Here is a 23,203-nt window from a genome sequence, read left to right on the forward strand (position 1 = left end):
GTATGTCAGTGAGGCAGTGATGTGTGTGTGTGTCAGTGAGGCAGTGGTGTGTATGTCAGCGAGGCAGTGATGTGTATCTGTTAAGGAGGCAGTGATGTGTATGTCTGTCAGTGAGGCAGTGATGTGTATGTCAGTGAGGCACTGATGTATATGTATGTCAGTGAGGCACTGATGTATATGTATGTCAGTGAGGCAGTGATATGTATGTCTGTCAGTAAGGCAGTGATGTGTATGTCTGTCAGTGAGGCAGTGCTGTGTATGTCTGTCAGTGAGACAGTGATGTGTGTGTATGTCAGTGAGGCAGTGATGTGTATGTCAGTGAGGCAGTGATGTGTATGTCTGTCAGTGAGGCAGTTATGTGTATGTCTGTCAGTGAGGCAGTTATGTGTATGTCTGTCAGTGAGGCAGTGATGTGTATGTCTGTCAGTGAGGCAGTTATGTGTGTGTATGTCAGTGAGGCAGTGATGTGTGTGTATGTCAGTGAGGCAGTGATGTGTGTGTTTGTCAGTGAGGCAGTGATGTGTGTGTATGTCAGTGAGGCAGTGATGTGTATGTATGTCAGTGAGGCAGTGATGTGTGTGTATGTCAGTGAGGCAGTGATGTGTATTCCTGTCAGTGATACAGTGATGTGTATGTCTGTCAGTGAGGCAGTGATGTGTGTGTATGTCAGGGAGGCAGTGATGTGTATGTCTGTCAGTGAGGCAGTGATTTGTATGTCTGTCAGTGAGGCAGTGATGTGTATGTCAGTGAGGCAGTGATGTGTGTGTCTGAAAGTGAGGCAGTGATGTGTATGTCAGTGAGGCAGTGATATGTATGTCCGCCAGTGAGGCAGTGATGTGTATGTCTGTCAGTGAGGCAGTGATGTGTATGTCAGTGAAGCAGTGATGTGTATGTCTGTCAGGGAGGCAGTGATGTGTGTTTCTGTCTGTGAGGCAGTGATGTGCATGTCTGTCAGTGAGGCAGTGATGTATGTGTCAGTGATGTGTGTGTCTGTCAGTGAAGCAGTGATGTGCGTGTCTGTCAGTGAGGCAGTGATGTGTATGGCTGTCAGTGAGGCAGTGATGTGTATGCCTGTCAGTGAGGCAGTGATGTGTGTGTCTGTCAGGGAGGCAGTGATGTGTATGTCAGTTAGGCAGTGATGTGTATGTCAGTGAGGCAGTGATGTGTATTTCTGTCAGTGAGGCAGTGATGTGTGTGTTTGTCAGTGAGGCAGTGATGTGTGTGTATGTCAGTGAGGCAGTGATGTGTGTGTCTGTCAGTAAGGCAGTGATGTGTGTATGTCAGTGAGGCAGTGATGTGTATGTCAGTGAGGCAGTGATGTGTTTGTCAGTGAGGCAGTGATGTGTATGTCAGTGAGGCAGTGATGTGTATGTCTGTCAGTGAGGCAGTTATGTGTATGTCTGTCAGTGAGGCAGTTATGTGTATGTCTGTCAGTGAGGCAGTGATGTGTGTGTATGTCAGTGAGGCAGTGATGTGTGTGTATGTCAGTGAGGCAGTGATGTGTGTGTATGTCAGTGAGGCAGTGATGTGTATGTCAGTGAGGCAGTGATGTGTATGTATGTCAGTGAGGCAGTGATGTGTGTGTATGTCAGTGAGGCTGTGATGTGTATTCCTGTCAGGGAGCTAGTGATGTGTATGTCTGTCAGTGAGGCATTGATTTGTATGTCTGTCAGTGAGGCAGTGATGTGTATGTCAGTGAGGCAGTGATGTGTGTGTCTGAAAGTGAGGCAGTGATGTGTATGTCAGTGAGGCAGTGATATTTATGTCCGCCAGTGAGGCAGTGATGTGTATGTCTGTCAGTGAGGCAGTGATGTGTATGTCAGTGAAGCAGTGATGTGTATGTCTGTCAGGGAGGCAGTGATGTGTGTTTCTGTCTGTGTGGCAGTGATGTGCATGTCTGTCAGTGAGGCAGTGATGTATGTGTCAGTGATGTGCGCGTCTGTCAGTGAGGCAGTGATGTGTATGTCTGTCAGTGAGGCAGTGAGGTGCGTGTCTGTCAGTGAGGCAGTGATGTGTATGCCTGTCAGTGAGGCAGTGATGTGTATGCCTGTCAGTGAGGCAGTGATGTGTGTGTCTGTCAGGGAGGCAGTGATGTGTATGTCAGGGAGGCAGTGATGTGTATGTCAGTGAGGCAGTGATGTGTATGTCTGTCAGTGAGGCAGTGATGTGTATGTCTGTCAGTGAGGCAGTGATGTGTATGTCTGTCAGTGAGGCAGTGATGTGTATGTCTGTCAGGGAGGCAGTGATGCGTGTGTCTGTCAGTGAGGTAGTGATTAGCTACTTTTCTGTGAGCAGTGTCTCTGTGAGAGATTTTATTGTTTACACATGTGGAGTGTAACAGCTGTTGTTTTGTGATGAGATCCCGATTACAGTAGGAAGTAGATCAGGCCTGAGGTGTGTGGTCGTTGCATAGTCATGTGTTCTAGCGTGTCCAATCATGTTGGTGGTATCACTCTCAATACAATACACCATGGCCCTCATTCAGAGCCGTTCGCTATTTGCATTAGTTCGTTCAAAAACAAGGGGTGGCTATTCAAATGATCCGTTCGCACATTGCAGTCTGTTCACACCTCTAAGTCTGAACGAGCGAGCAAAACATACGCTCGTTTTTTTGTTAAAAACGCCCCCTGGCCGCTCGCACCATACGTCATGTCCGCTATTTATTAGATTAATCGAGTACATCGACCAGCGTATGAACTGCTCGCTATTCTTGTGGTTGGTTTTTTCAACCGCTATTTTGCGAGCAGTTCTGAGTTAAAAAAAAAACAATTGACGTGGTCAATGACGCTGCTATATTAATTATGCACTCCCGTTAAACGCCCGTTTTGACCTTTAAGCACGCCTGCGTTCTGATCTCCCCTCCCCGTTTTCAAGCACCTTCCCCTGTTACCACCCACATACGCCTCATTCTGTCACTCAAAATAGCAGGCACTCGCTATATTGCGTACCAACGATTTTCAGCCGCACTGACTGGTTCGCGCATGCGTACTAAAAACCATACGCATGCGCAGATGTGCGAACATCGCTTGGAACGAGCGTACTGCCGCTAGCGAGTGGCTCTGAATGAGGGCGCATATGTGTTCATCAACGAGAAGGCACACACCAGGCATTCAAAGTTTTACTGCATTAATGTCTCCAAGTCAATTTATTGTTACGTTGCAATGATAGCGAATGATGTTTGGGCCCTAAACAGACTTTTTTCAAGAACAGTCTCCAACATACAATTAGAATACAAGTAGTCTCAGAACGTCATCACAGAATCTATGTACTGCCCACAAGAACTGTTCTGTCTACTGTATGTGGGCTTTGTTTATACCTTAAGTCAGGGATGGGGAACCTCAGGCCCGGGGGCCGTATAAGGCCCTCGGAATAATTTGGTCTGGCCCTTAGAGCTTTTGTTTGCTAGCCTCATCTGGCTAGAAGGGTGCCTAGAATGTCCCCCTGCAGCCAGAATCTATGCAGCAGTGCCGTCTGGGGCATCCTTAGGACGCATCAGGCGGTCACATCGCTGCCCCTACAGTTCCCTGGAGCATCCTCAGGATGCTCCGGGCATTGTTGTAATCACCGGCGATTGTGGCCCCACCCCTGTGTGATATCACATGGAGGGGGCGTGGCCTGCTCTGGGCCCGCGAATAATGGTATATATATCAAAATGGCCCTCGGCAGAAAAAGGTTCCTCACCCCTGCCTTAAATAATTATACCTACAGTGACTGTTCATTTACATGACAATTTTTGTTACAGGTAAAATGTGAAGAATATTGGCCCTCAAAAAGCAGCAGGACTTATGGGAACTTATCAGTGGCTATGACCAATGAGCGTGTTCTGCCAGACTGGACAACCAGAGACTTCACAGTGACAGATGTGAGTTTTCGAACTCTGTTTTGGATGTGCCGATGGAGCAGACTTTAGTGTCAATTCCACAACTGCCTTTATGTGAACGTGCTGAAAGATCGTGCTGGTACTGCACCGCTACATCCTCTCACTTCAATAGGAAAGTAGAGATGGTGATATCTATATGGCGAGCGGGATCAGACAATGCCACACTAAAGGCTGCTCCATCTGTATAACATGGGTGTAGAAATGTACAGTAACTGCCATCAGCAGCCTACGGTTGACACACTGTTGTGTACAATATTAAGTGCTGGCATGAGAAGCCATCCAATAGTATGCAGTGAGATACTGTACCACAGAAAAGCCTGCGTATAACAGGCACCATAGGACCATTCTGGGTCTGGTTTATAGTGACTCTCCAGTGTTGTCTCTGTCACAGGTGTGTAAAGCAGAAGGTAATATGTCACTCCTACTGCAAGGCACAATCGCAAATCAATCCGTTTATGTAAACTGCAAATGGCACATCATCCATACATTTATTTTACTAAATCAATTAAAAATTACAGCAGAAATAAAGCAGACTGTGCGTTAGCGTTCGTAGGAGCGATGGTGAATTATCCCAACATTGGTTGCGATCAGCTTGATGCATTTGTTTGTACAATTTTTTTTTTACCATTTAATTATAATTTTGTCATAAAAATTACTATTTTAACTTTTTAAATTAAAAAAAATTTTTTTTTCAACAAATGTATTATTGCGTTTACATAAGACAGCAGGTCACCAATGGTGAGGAATCGAAAATGTTACATAATAATGTTACATAGGCTGTCCGTTATCTGATCTGGTCGCAAACGATGCACAGTGTGGGGGCGGCTGCAGGAAGAGAAGCTTAACGCAGCTGCTGCTCCTAGAGGGACTTTCCGCTTCCCTGCACCCTCCCCCAGTGTCTGTCGTGCTGCCGATCACTGCAGGACCCCCCACTCAGCAGTTGAAGAGATTAGCAGCCGCTGGGGAAAAGTAAATGAACCCTCCTCAGCCCCCTAGTGTGTACCTGGTCTGATGTTTGAAAAAACTATTATTTTTTTTGACAAATTTTTTTATTTTTTTTATTTTTTTTTATTAAATCGTTTTGGTTACGGTAAAATGCACGCTCTTCACCTAATTCACCATTGGAGAAAAAAAAAAAGAATTTGAGCGTTTTTTAGAAGAAAAATTGTCAGGTAAGTGGTTACGTCGCAGATGCGACTGTGTCCTACTCAGTATCAGGCCCAATGTGTCCGATGCACCTTCTATTTCCCTTACTATGTTTAGCACTAATGACTTCCGTCACAGTACTCTCCCTACGTTATTATACTGAGCGCTGCGTTCCTCTAGCTACAACGTCCTGTCTCCCCGCTCTCCCTGATTGGGGAAATTAGTATGAATGCCACATCATTTCCATCCACTGTTCTCTATATTAATTGTAGTGTAGAGAGTCGAGAACTAATATTCCCTAATGATGAACCACAGATGCATAGACGGGAAGCGGCCGGGATGCTTAGGTTGTGGGGAGGAGGGGGAGGTTAGGTTTAGACACTAGGGGAGGAGGGGGAGGTTAGGTTTAGGTTGTGGGGAGGAGGGGGAGGTTAGGTTGCAGGGAGGAGGGGGAGTGTTAGGTTTAGGTTGCGGGGAGGAGGGGGAGGTTAGGTTTAGGTTGCGGGGAGGAGGGGGAGGTTAGGTTTAGGTTGCAGGGAGGAGGGGGAGGTTAGGTTTAGGTTGCAGGGAGGAGGGGGAGGTTAGGTTTAGGTTGCAGGGAGGAGGGGGAGGTTAGGTTTAGGTTGCAGGGAGGAGGGGGAGGTTAGGTTTAGGTACTAGCGGGGAGGAAGGAGAGGTTAGGTTTAGGTTGCACGTTTTACCCCGTATTCAATTTGAAAGTACGCGTAAATGGGACCCGGCGATACTTTAACAAGCGGAAAGTACTGTCAGTTTTAGGGAAATCAGCCTGACACCCCCCAAATGATGCTCTGACATGGGGGTTCACTATGGTACCCCCCGATTTGGCTTGCTGAAGGAATTTGGTGTTTTTAAATGGGCTCAATAGCTGCTAAATAGCGTTTTTCTATACCTGATGCAGAATAGTATTTAGGAGTATTTTTTCCAGAAAATAACTTATCCCAGCAAACTTGGGGTACTTGAAAATGGGGGTCAGCATATTTAAAGTTGAAAAATCATGACAAATCCACCTGCCGCAAGCACCTGCAGTCAAAAAAACACTTGGGGCATACTTGAGGACCCCCCAGAGTCAAGTTAGCTAGTTTTTAAGTTTGTACTCCAACATTTTTTTTTCACCCCTTTTTCAAACTCAATTTTTGGGGGGTCCTTAAGTTGTTTTTAAAAAAAAATTGACACAGATCACCTTTGGGGGACTGTCTGAAGGCTGCACGGGGGTTCCCGCAATGTTGCACCACCAAACCCCAATTCTGCACTTTTTTCCGCCTACCATTCATAGGCAAAACTTTACCGCCTATTACATTGCATTGACTTTCCGCCTAGGCGGAAAGTCTTTCAAATTGAATACGGGGTAAAACCAAAACAGGCGATAATGACGTCATCGGCGGAAACTTAACGCGGATCCGGACTTAACGCTTCAAATTGTATACGGGCCATAGTGTTATATTCTCCCTGTCTTCCTCTACAAGCACAGGAGAGTTTACACCTATAACCAGGGATGGATCGGGTCCCCTGCCACAAAGGCCTCAAATGTTTATTATTATGAAAATATTCCTCTAGTTTTGCAGAATATTCCTATTTTTAACCCTTTACTTTAAGTTCGGCCTTGGCTATTGTCTAGGCATCGGCATGCTTTGGCTTTCATGCACAAAGGTAACAAGGAACGATCCTCTCTATGCAGGTTGGGTACGGGATGCCAGCGCTCGGGATCCAGGCAGTCAGAATCCCGACTCCCACATCCCGACAGGGTTAGCATACCTACAGTTGTTGTTCGGTATGCTAACCCTCCCCCTATCCCTACGCCAAACCCTAACCCTCCCTTCCTGGTACCTGGAAGGTTGCAGGGAGGAGGGGGAGTGTTAGGTTTAGGTTGCGGGGAGGAGGGGGAGGTTAGGTTTAGGCACTAGGGGGGGAAGGTAGGGTCAGGTACCAGGAAGGGTAGTAGTAACTACGGAGGGTGCAGGGGGTGCGATCGCACCCCCTGCACCCTCCATCTGCCGGGCACCCGCTGAGTGTGTTACCAGCGGGCGCCCGGCTCCTATGCAAACCCCCGGCGGCGGCCGGAGGACGGAGCTCCCTCCGTCTTCCGGGTCCCGCAGGGCACTATGGGAGCGACGTCATGACCACTCCCATAGTGCCGAGGAGCGGACGCCGGGGACGGAGCTCAGGAGTGAGCTCTGTCTTCCGGGTCCCGCAGAGCACTATGGGAGTGACTTAATGACGTCACTCCCATAGTGCCGAGGAGCGGACGCCGGGGTATGGACGGCAGCAGCACTGGAGCGGGGATAAAGGTAAGTGTTTGTGTTTTTTTCTTTTGTGTGTGTTTGTTTGTTTGTGTGCGCGCGGAGGGGGGGAGCAACTACAGGGGGCTAACTACAGGGGGCTAACTACTAGAAGGGGCACTACAGGGGGCTAACTACAGGGGGCTAACTACTAGAAGGGGCACTACAGGGGGCTAACTACAGGGGGCTAACTACAGGCGGCTAACTACTAGAAGGGGCACTACAGGGGGCTAACTACAGGCGGCTAACTACTAGAAGGGGCACTACAGGGGACCCTGCATAATGGGCACTACTACAGGGGGCCCTGCATAATGGGCACTACTACAGGAAGCATTGCATAAGGGGCACTACTACAGGGGGCATTGCATAAGGGGCACTACTACAGGGGGCATTGCATAATGGGCACTACTACAGGGGACATTGCATAATGGGCACTACTACAGGGGGCATTGCATAAGGGGCACTACTACAGGGGGCATTGCATAATGGGCACTACTACAGGGGACATTGCATAAGGGGCACTACTACAGGGGACATTGCATAATGGGCACTACTACGGGGACATTGCATAATGGGCACTACTACAGGGGCATTGCATAATGGGCACTACTACAGGGGACATTGCATAATGGGCACTACTACAGGGACATTGCATAATGGGCACTACTTCAGGGGACATTGCAAAAGGGGCACTACTACAGGGGGCATTGCATAAGGGGCACTACTACAGGGGGCATTGCATAAGGGGCACTAGTATAGGGGGCATTGCATTTTGGGGCACAACTACAGGGGGCACTGTATAAGGGGCACTAATTTAATACACAGTTTACAGGTTATAAACTATGTTCCCAATAATCTGGTTCTATACGGACATAAAAACTGTGCAACCTGTCTTGATCTGAGGTGACGGACTGGCAGGAGCAGAAAGGAGGGTTGGTGAAGTAGATCTGTCAGGGTGGGATGTAATGGGCATTACTGTTTGGCATAATGTGTATTTGGCATTACTGTGTGCACAATGTGCTATTAGGGGCATTACTGTGTGGCATATGTGTAAGGGGCATTACTGTGTGGCATAATGTGTTGTATGTGGCATAATCTGTTGTATGTGGCATTACAGTGTGGCATAATGTGAAATAGGGGCATTACAGCATGGCATAAATTTGTTATAAGCGCTTTACTGTATGTCATTATGTGTTATATGTGGCATTATTGTGTGGGATGTGTAAGGGGCATTGCTGTGTGGCATAATGTGTTGTAAGGGGCACTCCGGTGTGGCATAATGTGTTGTAAGGGGCATTCCGGTGTGGCACACTGTGTTATAAGTGGCATTACTTAGTGTGTCATAATGTGTAAGGCACGTTGCTGTATCATGTAACCACACACCTTAAACGTAGTCTTTGGGTGTGTTTGATCTTTGGGCGGGGGGGGGGGGGGCGCCTGAAACTTTTTTGGCATAGGGGAGCAAAATTTATAGTTACGCCACTGAATAGAGTAAATGCCACAAGAGCACCAGGCCCAATGCGGGGGTGTCTTATGAGGGGAGAGGGTCTGTGTCCAGTGTACGAGTGGCCCCCTTGTGCCGCCGCATGCACAGTGTGGCCTGGCGCCATTTTTCAGCTGGTTTTACTATTGTGCCATTGCCATTTTCCCATAGATTTCTCCTGAGTGGGAGGCAGTCACTGCAGATGGTACGTTTAGTGAGTGGGTGCAGGATATGTGTTGTGGGCCACCCTGTAACCACACACGGTGCCCCCATTATAGAGGATACACCCTGCACCCATTATAGAGGATACTGCCCTGCCCCCATTATAGAGGATACACCCTGCACCCGTTATAGAGGATACACCCTGCCCCCATTATAGAGGATACGCTCTGCCCCCATTATAGAGGATACTGCCCTGCACCCATTATAGAGGATACACCCTGCACCCATTATAGAGGATACACCCTGCACCCATTATAGAGGATACTGCCCTGCCCCCATTGTAGAGGATATTGCCCTGCACCCATTGTAGAGGATACACCCTGCCCCCATTATAGAGGATACACCCTGCCCCCATTATAGAGGACACACCCTGCCCCCATTATAGAGGACACACCCTGCCCCCATTATAGAGGATACACCCTGCCCCCATATAGAGGATACACCCTGCACCCATTATAGAGGATACACCCTGCACCCATTATAGAGGATACACCCTGCCCCCATTATAGAGGATACTGCCCTGCCCCCATTATAGAGGATACTGCCATGCACCAATTATAGAGGATACACCCTGCCCCCACTATAGAGGATACTGCCCTGCCCCCATTATAGAGGATACACCCTGCCCCCATTATAGAGGATACACCCTGCCCCCATTATAGAGGATACACCCTGCACCTATTATAGAGAATACTGCCCTGCACCCATTATAGAGGATACACCCTGCCCCCATTATAGAGGATACACCCTGCCCCCATTATAGAGGATATACCCTGCACCCATTATAGAGGATACACCCTGCACCCATTATAGAGGATACACCCTGCCCCCATTTTAGAGGATACACCCTGCACCCATTATAGAGGATACACCCTGCACCCATTATAGAGGATACACCCTACCCCCATTATAGAGGATACACCCTGCCCCCATTATAGAGGATACACCCTGCCCCCATTATAGAGGATACACCCTGCACCCATTATAGAGGATACACCCTGCACCCATTATAGAGGATACTGCCCTGCACCCATTATAGAGGATACACCCTTCCCCCATTACAGAGGATACACCCTTCCCCCATTATAGAGGATACACCCTGCACCCATTATAGAGTATACACCCTGCCCCCATTATAGAGGATACACCCTGCCCCCATTATAGAGGATACACCCTGCCCCCATTATAGAGGATACACCCTGCCCCCATTATAGAGGATACACCCTGCCCCCATTATAGAGGATACACCCTGCCTCCATTATAGAGGATACACCCTGCCCCCATTATAGAGGATACTGCCCTGCCCCCATTATAGAGGATACACCCTGCCCCCATTATAGAGGATACACCCTGCCCCCATTATAGAGGATACTGCCCTGCCCCCATTATAGAGGATACACCCTGCCCCCATTATAGAGGATACACCCTGCACCCATTATAGAGGATACACCCTGCACCCATTATAGAGGATGCACCCTGCACCCATTATAGAGGATACACCCTGCACCCATTATAGAGGATACTGCCCTGCCCCCATTATAGAGGATACACCCTGCCCCCATTATAGAGGATACACCCTGCACCCATTATAGAGGATACACCCTGCCCCCATTATAGAGGATACACCCTCCCCCATTATAGAGGATACACCCTCCCCCATTATAGAGCATACACCCTGCCCCCATTATAGAGGATACTGCCCTGCCCCCATTATAGAGGATACACCCTGCACCCATTATAGAGGATACACCCTGCCCCCATTATAGAGGATACACCCTGCACCTATTATAGAGGATACTGCCCTGCACCCATTATAAAGGATACACCCTGCCCCCATTATAGAGGATACACCCTCCCCCATTATAGAGGATACACCCTCCCCCATTATAGAGGATACACCCTGCCCCCATTATAGAGGATACACCCTGCCCCCATTATAGAGGATATACCCTGCACCCATTATAGAGGATACACCCTGCACCCATTATAGAGGATACACCCTGCCCCCATTTTAGAGGATACACCCTGCACCCATTATAGAGGATACACCCTGCACCCATTATAGAGGATACACCCTACCCCCATTATAGAGGATACACCCTGCCCCCATTATAGAGGATACACCCTGCCCCCATTATAGAGGATACACCCTGCACCCATTATAGAGGATACACCCTGCACCCATTATAGAGGATACTGCCCTGCACCCATTATAGAGGATACACCCTTCCCCCATTACAGAGGATACACCCTTCCCCCATTATAGAGGATACACCCTGCACCCATTATAGAGTATACACCCTGCCCCCATTATAGAGGATACACCCTGCCCCCATTATAGAGGATACACCCTGCCCCCATTATAGAGGATACACCCTGCCCCCATTATAGAGGATACACCCTGCCCCCATTATAGAGGATACACCCTGCCTCCATTATAGAGGATACACCCTGCCCCCATTATAGAGGATACTGCCCTGCCCCCATTATAGAGGATACACCCTGCCCCCATTATAGAGGATACACCCTGCCCCCATTATAGAGGATACTGCCCTGCCCCCATTATAGAGGATACACCCTGCCCCCATTATAGAGGATACACCCTGCACCCATTATAGAGGATGCACCCTGCACCCATTATAGAGGATGCACCCTGCACCCATTATAGAGGATACACCCTGCACCCATTATAGAGGATACTGCCCTGCCCCCATTATAGAGGATACACCCTGCCCCCATTATAGAGGATACACCCTGCACCCATTATAGAGGATACACCCTGCCCCCATTATAGAGGATACACCCTCCCCCATTATAGAGGATACACCCTCCCCCATTATAGAGGATACACCCTGCCCCCATTATAGAGGATACTGCCCTGCCCCCATTATAGAGGATACACCCTGCACCCATTATAGAGGATACACCCTGCCCCCATTATAGAGGATACACCCTGCACCTATTATAGAGGATACTGCCCTGCACCCATTATAAAGGATACACCCTGCCCCCATTATAGAGGATATACCCTGCCCCCATTATAGAGGATACACCCTGCCCCCATTATAGAGGATACACCCTGCCCCCATTTTAGAGGATACACCCTGCACCCATTATAGAGGATACACCCTGCACCCATTATAGAGGATACACCCTGCCCCCATTTTAGAGGATACACCCTGCACCCATTATAGAGGATACACCCTGCACCCATTATAGAGGATACACCCTACCCCCATTATAGAGGATACTGCCCTGCACCCATTATAGAGGATACTGCCCTGCACCCATTATAGAGGATACTGCCCTGCACCCATTATAGAGGATACACCCTGCCCCCATTATAGAGGATACACCCTGCCCCCATTATAGAGGATACACCCTGCCCCCATTATAGAGGATACACCCTGCCCCCATTATAGAGGATACACCCTGCCCCCATTATAGAGGATACTGCCCTGCACCCATTATAGAGGATACACCCTGCCCCCATTATAGAGGATACTGCCCTGCACCCATTATAGAGGATACACCCTGCCCCCATTATAGAGGATACTGCCCTGCACCCATTATAGAGGATACACCCTGCCCCCATTATAGAGGATACACCCTGCCCCCATTATAGAGGATACACCCTGCCCCCATTATAGAGGATACACCCTGCCCCCATTATAGAGGATACACCCTGCCCCCATTATAGAGGATACTGCCCTGCACCCATTATAGAGGATACACCCTGCCCCCATTATAGAGGATACTGCCCTGCACCCATTATACAGGATACACCCTGCCCCCATTATAGAGGATACACCCTGCCCCCATTATAGAGGATACACCCTGCCCCCATTATAGAGGATACACCCTGCACCCATTATAGAGGATACTGCCCTGCACCCATTATAGACGATATTCTGGGTGCTCAAGGAATGTGCTGATTAATTAGCAGGAATTTTTACTGATATATATACATATAAAGTCTTTGGTACAGTAAACATGTGGTCGGGATCCCGGCTCCACAATCCCGACGGTAAGTATTCGGCTTGGGTTAGGGTAGGGGAACTTGCCTGCAGGCCTCAGGATTCTGGCTGTTGGAATGCCGCTGTCGGTATTTTGACCGCTGGCGCCAACCCATATATATATTTTACTAAAGTGCAGGTTTTTAAAAGTGACGCCCATAGCAACCAATCGGATTCTACTTAATAGTTATCTAGCACCTTATAGAAGATAACAGCTAGAATCCGATTGGTTGCTATGGGCAATATCTCCACTTCATACCTCCCAACATTTGAAGAGCTCCAATCGGGACATCCGCGCGCCCTCAGTGCGCACGTTCCTGAGAAGGGGCGTGGCCTAGTGGCACACCCCCAATTACATCAGTAAGAGGCGTGCCCAGCATATCCGAGATGTTGGGCTGCCCCTGGGCTTTCCCCAGTACTATGAATAGATGCTGTGCGCACAGCATCTATTCTCGCTCTTCATACCCGCTGCTCTGCATAGGTATACATATGTATGCTTCCCCGAACTTCCCCCCCACCGCGGAACACTGCGGCCCCCGGGTGGGATAGCGGGACAGTCCCAAAAAAACGGGACTGTCCTGCTGAATGCGGAACAGTTAGGAGGTATGCCACTTCAAAAATCCCGCACTTTAGTAAATATACCCCTAAGTCTCTGTTGTAAAGTTCTCATCTACAAACTGTAGCGCTGATCTGGGGAGTCAGCTCCTGGGACCTTTCATCATTGTCTGTGATTAAAATCACCAACTACAAAAATATTTACGCTACCCATGCACTTTTACTGTAACGTGTACCGGTCTGCTACACACAGTGTGTTTGTCTATTTTACAGGCTGCCCAAGTATCCAAAAAACATATTATATGTAGGAAAAAAGTTAATGGATTGTATTTTCAAGACTATTGGCTTAGTTTTAAATATGGCTGTCGTCAGGGTATGTCCTGTAATGTTAAAAAGTTTTATTTAGTGGTTTGCAATGTGAAAGACACGGCTGTCAGTCTGTCAGATGGTTGTGATGCTCTATACAGCTAGCAAACAAAATATGTGCTTTACAGGAACACAAAGCCCTAGCTCCTGAGGGGTGAACCTTACATGCTGCCCCACCAGGCTAACGGTGTCTTCCTCTCACTGTCTCAGATGCAGAGCAGGAAGTCTACACAAGTACGCCACTTCCATTTTACTGCCTGGCCGGATCATGGCGTGCCCAAGGCGACCAACGACCTGATACAGTTCAGGAATTTACTCCGTGAATATACAGCAAGATCCTGCCCGCCAAGTTCACCTATACTGATTCACTGCAGGTACTGTATGTGCAGTGCATGCTGGCTCCTGCCGAGCTCTCACATATTAAATATATAATGGTTAGTAGGGTTAGATTCACACAAGGCGTGACCTAAACATACAGACATTTGTGGGCTCTAGAAGCAACATTTTGTAAGGGCCCTTATATACCACCTAATGGTGAAAAACGTACCCGTACACTTTGGGCATTGACAGACAGTGATCTTTACTTGAGCTATGAAGGATTTGGGGTCATGGTTAGTAACAGCTCTAGTAGCCACAGACTTGGAAATGTAATCTCCCCTGTGCCCTTAATCCAGAGACATATAGGGTAAGTGACATCATAGGCTTTGTCACATGTTCTCAATGAACAAATGCTCTTAATACAGAGACATATATAGTAAGTGACATCATAGGCTTTGTCACATGTTCTCAATGAACAAATGCCCTTAATCCAGAGACATATAGGGTAAGTGACATCATAGGCTTTGTCACATGTTCTCAATGAACAAATGCTCTTAATACAGAGACATATAGGGTAAGTGACATCATAGGCTTTGTCACATGTTCTCAATGAACAAATGCCCTTAATCCAGAGACATATAGGGTAAGTGACATCATAGGCTTTGTCACATGTTCTCAATGAACAAATGCTCTTAATACAGAGACATATAGGGTAAGTGACATCATAGGCTTTGTCACATGTTCTCAATGAACGAATCCCAAGACGATTTCCCCCTAACATATTCTAGTTGCTAAAGCAAGTTCCGGAAAGTGTTTAAAGACATTTTAGACAGAAAACGGACACGCATGTTTAATTTCTATGCATAATCTCTGCTAATACAAGACTGATTTCTCCACAGCGCTGGAGTGGGCAGAACGGGCACTTTGATGGCACTCGATCGCATCATGAAGCAAATTGAAGCGGAAGATAAGGTCGATGTGTATGCAGCTGTACATGACCTACGGATGCATCGAGGATTAATGGTGCAAACTGAGGTAGGTTCCTGAAATCCAATCAATGAAATAGTTTTAGAGACTGTAACATAAAAGTGTCCCATGGTGACTGATGCAGATTAGAATACAGTAGCTCCCGCTTTCCTGGTGAGATAACGGCTTCTACCCAGCTCCTATACCCAGGGGACAGACATCTGGCTCCCGAGTATAAAAACGCAGCTTCAAGGGCTGATACTGACAATTTCAGCGCCAACGGCCCAAGACGGCAGTGCTGTAAGATCTGCTTAGCTGTAGGAGGACGAGCAGAGCACCGAGACAGTCACCAGAAAAGATATCCATCATTTATACATGATTTCAGTGTAGCATCCTTAGTACATACCAAAAAGGAACTAGGAGATTCAGCCAATGGTTACTGACAGGTCTGTTGGCATCCATTTTACTGTGCATCCAAAAAGTATTCACAACGTTTCACTTTTTCCACATTTTGTTATGTTACAGCCTTATTCCAAAATTGAATAAATTCGGGGGGTTTTTTATTGAATTTGCAAAAATCTCAAAAAAAATTTTTTACACTTTGTCATTATGGGGTATTGTGTGTAGAATTTTGAGGACAAAAATGAATTTATTCCATTTTGGAATAAGGCTGTATCATAACAATGTGGAAAAAGTGAAGTGCTGTGAATACTTTCCGGATGCACTGTACATGACCACCTTATCTTGGCTATTGGAAATGACCATCCCGCTCTCCATTCCAGCAGTGACTCGGAGATGGCAAATCACCAAATAATGTGGTAACACCACTGCATTACTAGGGAAGCTGAAGGCCCTGACTCACATGTATGTGAGATCGTGTGAGTGTGTGTGACCCCTGGTGAGTGTGTGTGACCCCCTCACCCCCCCCCCGTGTGTCGGAGTCAGCAGCAGCCAGGAAATACATATTCCACAAGCCCCCTCCTGACAGGGAGAGTGAGAGACCAGGAGCGGCCCAAATACATCGGCGAGTGCCCTGTGTTCCGTGCAATGTCTTTTTTTCTCCCCCGCAGGATTTTACAAGCAAAACAAAAATGTGTGACAATTTTTTTTAATGGAAACTACACATCTCGGGAGCGTGCGTACTCGCGGTGATCAAAAATTGGGCGCGAGGTGCACAAAATTGGATATGTTCCATAGTGTACAAAGGAGGCTGCATGGATGATGCTTCCCAGACTTCCTAATAGCATTCTCCCATTTCTAGTAAGATCTATAATAGGAACAATGACTGAACAATACGTTTGAATAAATAGGTGATAGTAAATTCCAAATCCCAGGAAATATACTGTTTCATACCAGTGACTGAAGCAAGGTAAGAGCTGTCACCTTCCATGGTCCATTTAAAAAAAAAAAAATGGGGAGCGCATTAACAAAGAACAGTTTATTAACTAACAGTTACGTACAGGGCCAGCGCCACCATTAGGCAGCATTAGGCAGCTGCCTTGGGGCGCCAGCCACTGGAGGGTGCCGTGTACCGTCCATAAATGGTGTTGTGTATTGTGCTATATAGTGCATGGCTGCCTGTGTGAAGTCTCCGTGGCGGCCGCGGCACTGGTGTAGCCAGCCACAGCCACCGCTCTGTCAGTGACTGAGACAGTGTGAACAAAAGAAAGAAAAAGAAATGTCCTCTTTGTTGGCGCACTGTTTGATAATAATATAATTTAGCTTTTATTAATTGTATTTCAAATAAAAAAACTTTCATAAAGTGAAATATAATGAAAACAATTAAGTTGTGAATTAAAAATATATTAAATAAATGATGATTGTGTCTTGTGTCTCTATTTGAATTGTTATATAAATAAATTAATTAGTCGGTCATCTTTTAGCCACACTGGTATTCGGCATCTAGTTAACCCTATGAACCTAAAATGGGTTCTTATTAAATTGATATATACACCACTATCATTTTGTATAGTAAGGAAACTGGTTGTATCTCCTACTGATACAATAACAGTTCCTCTATAAATAAACAAAGTAGCAAGTTTAATCGCAAGTGTATCGATGTGATTGTGTATACACCACTAGATGGCGCTGTTGTTCTAATTATCACTATGGTTCAGTTACATTCATGGAAGTGGCTGAAATAAAACAGCGTATATGGGAAGGATTTCTGGACTGCACACCCTAAATATATATATAATGGGAGGTGCTACCTCATGAGACTAATTGCAGGCACAAAAACAGACAAATCTCAGGTGCACAACTCCAAATTATTAATAATATATCAATGGAATAAAATTTAGCAATCAATAGAGGTTTTTAGCATAATCTTGGCCAAGGTTATGGGCCTACCCACCATATCCAGGTAACCTCTGTAGGGTAGGTCCCTAACATACTAGGGTTCAAATCCAGAGCTCAGGACACCCCCAAACTAGCCCAGCTAAGCTGCTCCAGGGCACCACCATAGTAAGAAAAGTGCAGTGTAAAGAGATAGTTAGGAGCAGCTACTGCTGCATATAAAGAATGAAAATAAAAAGTGAGGTACATATATAATAAACAAACAGTGAGGGGTTAAAATGCATTCTAAAAGAAAAATGTGTTATAATGCGGTGCCCTGAAACAGATCAACAAAGCCAATCCAGGGGGACCCACGCCCCAAAAAATGAACCAAAGTTGCACTACAGTATATAAAACTTGTAGGACTTACCTAGAATTGTGCCTAATACCAGTGTGCATATTCATTACAAGACTCCATGCTTTTAAACCAATAAGGTAGGGGTGCTAATCCAGACTGAGGGTGTCTCCTTTCCCTCAGATGTGCAATAAAGCACATTAAATGGAGTATATGGGAAGGATTTCTGGACTGCACACCCTAAATATATATATATAATGGGAGATGCTACCTGATGAGACTAATTGCAGGCACAAAAACAGACAAATCTCAGGTGCACAACTCCAAATTACTAATTATATATCAATGCAATAAAATTGTGGGTAGGCCCATAACCTTGGCCATGATTATACTAAAAACCTCCATTGATTGCAAAATTTTATTGCATTGATATATAATTAGAAATTTGGAGTTGTGCACCTGTGATTTGTCTGTTTACATTCCTGGAAGTGCCTGAAATAAAACAGCACCTGAAATAAAAAAGCTTGTAAGCCCTTTGGGTTCCCTTCATGGAATCGTAAAAAATGCTTGGCCACGGGGGTGGGAGTTTTGAATTTAGCTTTGTCATTTTTAGCATTTCTTTTCTATTGAATTTTTTCAAAGAAATTTTTTTACATACAGTACGTTAATGACCCCTGATTTGATATAAAGATCATTATTCAGAAACTTGTGTGGGCTCTAATATATCCATAACATTAAATTACTGATTAATTTATGTGATCAGTGCAGTGCTGGGTGTAATACCAAATAAACTCCATTTGGATGCTAACTGTTATGTGTTACATACACACACTAATAATATATATGCCCAAATATATCGTCTGTATTAGAGCATAGTCAGCACCCAAAGCATAATCTATTTATCACAAGCAAGGTGCTGTTTTATTTCAGGCACTTCCAGGAATGTAAACAGACAAATCACAGGTGCACAACTCCAAATTTCTAATTATATATCAATGCAATAAAATTTTGCAATCAATAGAGGTTTTTAGCACAATCATGGCCAAGGTTATGGGCCTACCCACCATTTTATTGCATTGATATACAATTAGTAATTTGGAGTTGTGCACCTGTGATTTGTCTGTTTCTGTGCCTGCAATTGGTCTCAACAGGTAGCACCTCCCATTATATATATATATATATATATATATATATATATATATATATATATATTCAAGGTGTGCAGTCCGGGAATCTTTCCTATACACTTCCAGGAATGTAATTAGAACAACAGCGCCATCTAGTGGTGTATACACAATCACATCGATACACTTGTAATTAAATTTGCTACTTTGTTTATTTATAGAGGATCTGTTACCAAACAGACATTATTGTATCAGTAGGAGATGCAACCAGTTTCCTTACTATACAAAATGATAGTGGTGTATATATCAATTTAATAAGAACCCATTTTAGGTTCATAGGGTTAACTAGATGCCGAATTTCAGTGTGGTTAAAATATGACCAACTAATTAATTTATTTATATAACAATTCAAATAGAGACACAAGACACAATCATCATTTATTTAATATATTTGTAATTCACAACTTAATTGTTTTCATTAGATTTCACTTTCTGAAAGTTTTTTTTATTTTAAATACAATTAATAACAGTTAAATTATATTATTATCAAACAGTGCGCCAACAAAGAGGACATTTCTTTTTCTTTTTTTGTTGACAGTGATTTAATATTGTCCCCGGAAGCACCCCCAGTTATTCCATAAATAATATAATTTGTGAATTTTCAATTTGGGGTTTATATATGAGTTAAAGAAAAATAAACCTACTGGTGCAGAAGTCTTCCCAGATTCCCTTTTCCCTTGATCAAACTGAGACAGTGTGCACTGGCAGTGCTGCACAATGTCTTCTCACTTCCCGCAGCATCTGTCCGCTATGTCCACCCGGGGGCTGGGCTCTGGCTGCCTCACCAGCGTCTGTCCAAGGCCCCGCCCACTAAAACCCTGGTGGTGCCCTCCCTCCTGACCGCCCACTCACCCACCCGCAGTTCAAACACCAGGCATCAAATATCGGTGCAGTGAAGTGGAAGGCTACATTAGCCTTCACTGTGCAGCTTGTGTATCTCGGTGCCTCCGTGTGATGTCAAATAGGTGACGCCCCCACCAACGCATTATTATCAGTGTAGCCAAGGAGCTCAGCCTCAGCTCCGTAAAGGCTGTCTGACCAGTCAGGTGACTGATCCTGACTCCAGTCAATCCTTCAATGATATTGATCGAGGTATCGTTCCCTGCTGGCTTCTGCTACTAATCTGCACAAAGTATGCAAGCTCTTTTATATCTATATCAATATTATATAATATATATATATATATATACACTGTACAGTTGTATGTATATATATATATATATATATATATATATATAGATAGATAGATATACTTCTGTACAGGTGTCTCTCTGTCTCCCTCTGTATATAGTTTTACATGCTTGGCCACCTCAGAGTCTCTGACACACCCCTTTGCTTTGCTCAATCTTTTCTATGGCTGGTCCCACCTCCTTTATGCTGTCCTCCTCCACCCTCCAAAATCGTAGCGGCCACATTCCAGCCCCCACCCCATTACAGCTCCGTCTTAAAACTACATTCCCCCACCACTCCCATACTAACCCTGGTGGCCAGTTTTCCTAAGGCCACCAGGGTAAGTATATTAGCAACACATGTATTTTAAGTATCAGTAAGTGTAATGGGGTGAGGGGCGTAAGCTGAATTCCTGCCTAGGGTGCCAGGAAACCTTGCATCGGCCCTGGTTACGTATATAGGGCTCGATTCAGACCTGCTCGCTAGATGCGTTTGCATGCAGCCAGCGTATGCAAATCCGTTCAATCCACAGAAAGGCAGGCGATCGCACGGCAAGGCATTAGCACGCCCACTATGTCTTGGCATGCGATTGCATTGTGTATGCAGACGCCCACCAGCCTGTCTTAAGATTAATGCACGTCATCTCCAGGATGTGTATGCAACCATCGGTAACATTGAGTACCATCGGAAGCGAACGCATCGCTTGTGGTTGACCATACCCTACCGCAAGCACTGCGAGCACTTCAGTGTAAAAATCAGCCAAGTGACGTGTACTCTGACGCTGCATCTTAATTATGCAGGCCTCTGAAATGACGTTAAGATGCTCGGGCACGCTTGCGTTCGCACCACCACTCCCCCGTTTTCGTCGACCAACCCCTGTCACCACCCACAAACGGCTTGTCCTTTCACTCATTCAGCCGGGCTGTCTATGCGCAGCAAGCGAAGGCTTCCCGATCGCACGGACTGGTTCACACACTGCATTGCGTACACATGCGCACAACGCAAACATCGGCAGTCCGTGTGCGAACGCTTCCTAGCGAGCGGGTCTGAATCGGGCCCATAGTGCAAACATACCCTGCAGCGCTTTACAGAGAATATTTGGTCATTTACATCAGTCCCTGCCCCAGTGGCGCTTATAATCTACATTCCCTACTACATGGACACACACCTACACACTAGGAGTAAGTTTGTTTGTTTTTTTTGTCAGAACCCAATTAACCTACAAGTATGTTTTTGGATTGTGGGAGGCTACTGTGGAGTACCCAGAGGAAACTCGCACAACCACATAGGGAACATATAAACTCCACACAACTTAAGGCCCTGGTTGCAATCCATGAGCCCAGAGCTATGATTTTGTAAAGCTAACCACTGCTGCTACATTTAGGAGAACCCCGTAATTGCTGCAGTACATTTATGTAGAATAGATTTATTTATTTTTTATTGATTTTCACACACCGCACTGCACCAGGATTTAACACATTCAACGCTCCCGGTGCTGTAGCAGCTATTGTTTTGCACATGGTGCAGGAGGGGGAGTTGGCTACAATTGCTCTTATAGAGCCATGAGCAGTGTGAGCCAATCATGGTTTAACCCTTTCTGTGTCCTTGTGCTGCGCTTTTACAACAGGCGATGTCAGAACATTTCCTTTTATGCCCAGTTCTTGAAATAGATGAGAATCATTTAAAAACGTCAGGACATATGAAGCTTTCAGACCAATGGGTGGTCCTGCAGCTACACTTGTGTATTAACCCTCACACTGCTCCTGCAGTCCTGCCTCATCTCCAGTGCACAGCCTCTCACACTGCTCCTGCAGTCCTACCTCATCTTCAGTGCACAGCCTCTCACACTGCTCCTGCAGTCATGGTGCACAACCTCTCACACTGCTCCTGCAGTCCTGCCTCATCTCCAGTGCACAGCCTCTCACACTGCTCCTGCAGTTCTGCCTCATCTTCAGTGCACTGCCTCTCACACTGCTCCTGCAGTCCTGCCTCATCTTCAGTGCACAGCCTCTCACACTGCTCCTGCAGTCCTGCCTCATCTTCAGTGCACAACCTCTCACACTGCTCCTGCAGTCCTGCCTCATCTTTAGTGCACAGCCTCTCACACTACTCCTGCAGTCCTGCATCATCCTCAGTGCACAGCCTCTCACGCTGTTCCTGCAGTCCTGCATCATCTTCAGTGCACAGCCTCTCACACTGCTCCTGCAGTCCTGCCTCATCTTCAGTGCACAACCTCTCACACTGCTCCTGCAGTCCTGCCTCATCTTCAGTGCACAGCCTCTCACACTGCTCCTGCAGTCCTGCCTCATCTTCAGTGCACAGCCTCTCACACTGCTCTTGCAGTCCTGCCTCATCTTCAGTGCACAGCCTCTCACACTGCTCCTGCAGTCCTGCCTCATCTTCAGTGCACAGCCTCTTACACTGCTCCTGCAGTCCTGCATCATCTTCAGTGCACAGCCTCTCACACTGCTCCTGCAGTCCTGCCTCATCTTCAGTGCACAGCCCTCTCACACTGCTCCTGCAGTCCTGCATCATCTTCAGTGCACAACCTCTCACACTGCTCCTGCAGTCCTGCATCATCCTCAGTGCACAGCCTCTCACACTGCTCCTGCAGTTCTGCCTCATCTTCAGTGCACAGCCTCTCACACTGCTCCTGCAGTCCTGCATCATCTTCAGTGCACAGCCTCTCACACTGCTCCTGCAGTCCTGCCTCATCTTCAGTGCACAGCCCTCTCACACTGCTCCTGCAGTCCTGCATCATCTTCAGTGCACAACCTCTCACACTGCTCCTGCAGTCCTGCATCATCCTCAGTGCACAGCCTCTCACACTGCTCCTGCAGTTCTGCCTCATCTTCAGTGCACAGCCTCTCACACTGCTCCTGCAGTCCTGCATCATCTTCAGTGCACAGCCTCTCATACTACTCCCGCAGTTCTGCCTCATCTTCAGTGCACAGCCTCTCACACTGCTCCT

General features: G+C 46.5%; 1 protein-coding gene across 1 annotated transcript in view; it reads left to right on the forward strand.

The window, feature by feature from the left end:
* The window catches only part of LOC148539149 (receptor-type tyrosine-protein phosphatase eta-like), a 294,391-nt gene that overhangs the window by 265,775 nt on the left and 5,413 nt on the right, over positions 1-23,203 (forward strand). Inside the window, exons 32-34 of the mRNA XM_088451820.1 lie at positions 3,743-3,862; positions 14,176-14,339; positions 15,183-15,318. Coding sequence (XP_088307946.1) covers positions 3,743-3,862; positions 14,176-14,339; positions 15,183-15,318 — 420 coding nt within the window. The remainder of the gene's footprint in view (positions 1-3,742; positions 3,863-14,175; positions 14,340-15,182; positions 15,319-23,203) is intronic.

This window comes from Taudactylus pleione, unplaced genomic scaffold (assembly GCF_031769625.1).
Source record: "Taudactylus pleione unplaced genomic scaffold, aTauple2 ptg000027l, whole genome shotgun sequence".
NCBI lineage: Eukaryota > Metazoa > Chordata > Amphibia > Anura > Myobatrachidae > Taudactylus > Taudactylus pleione.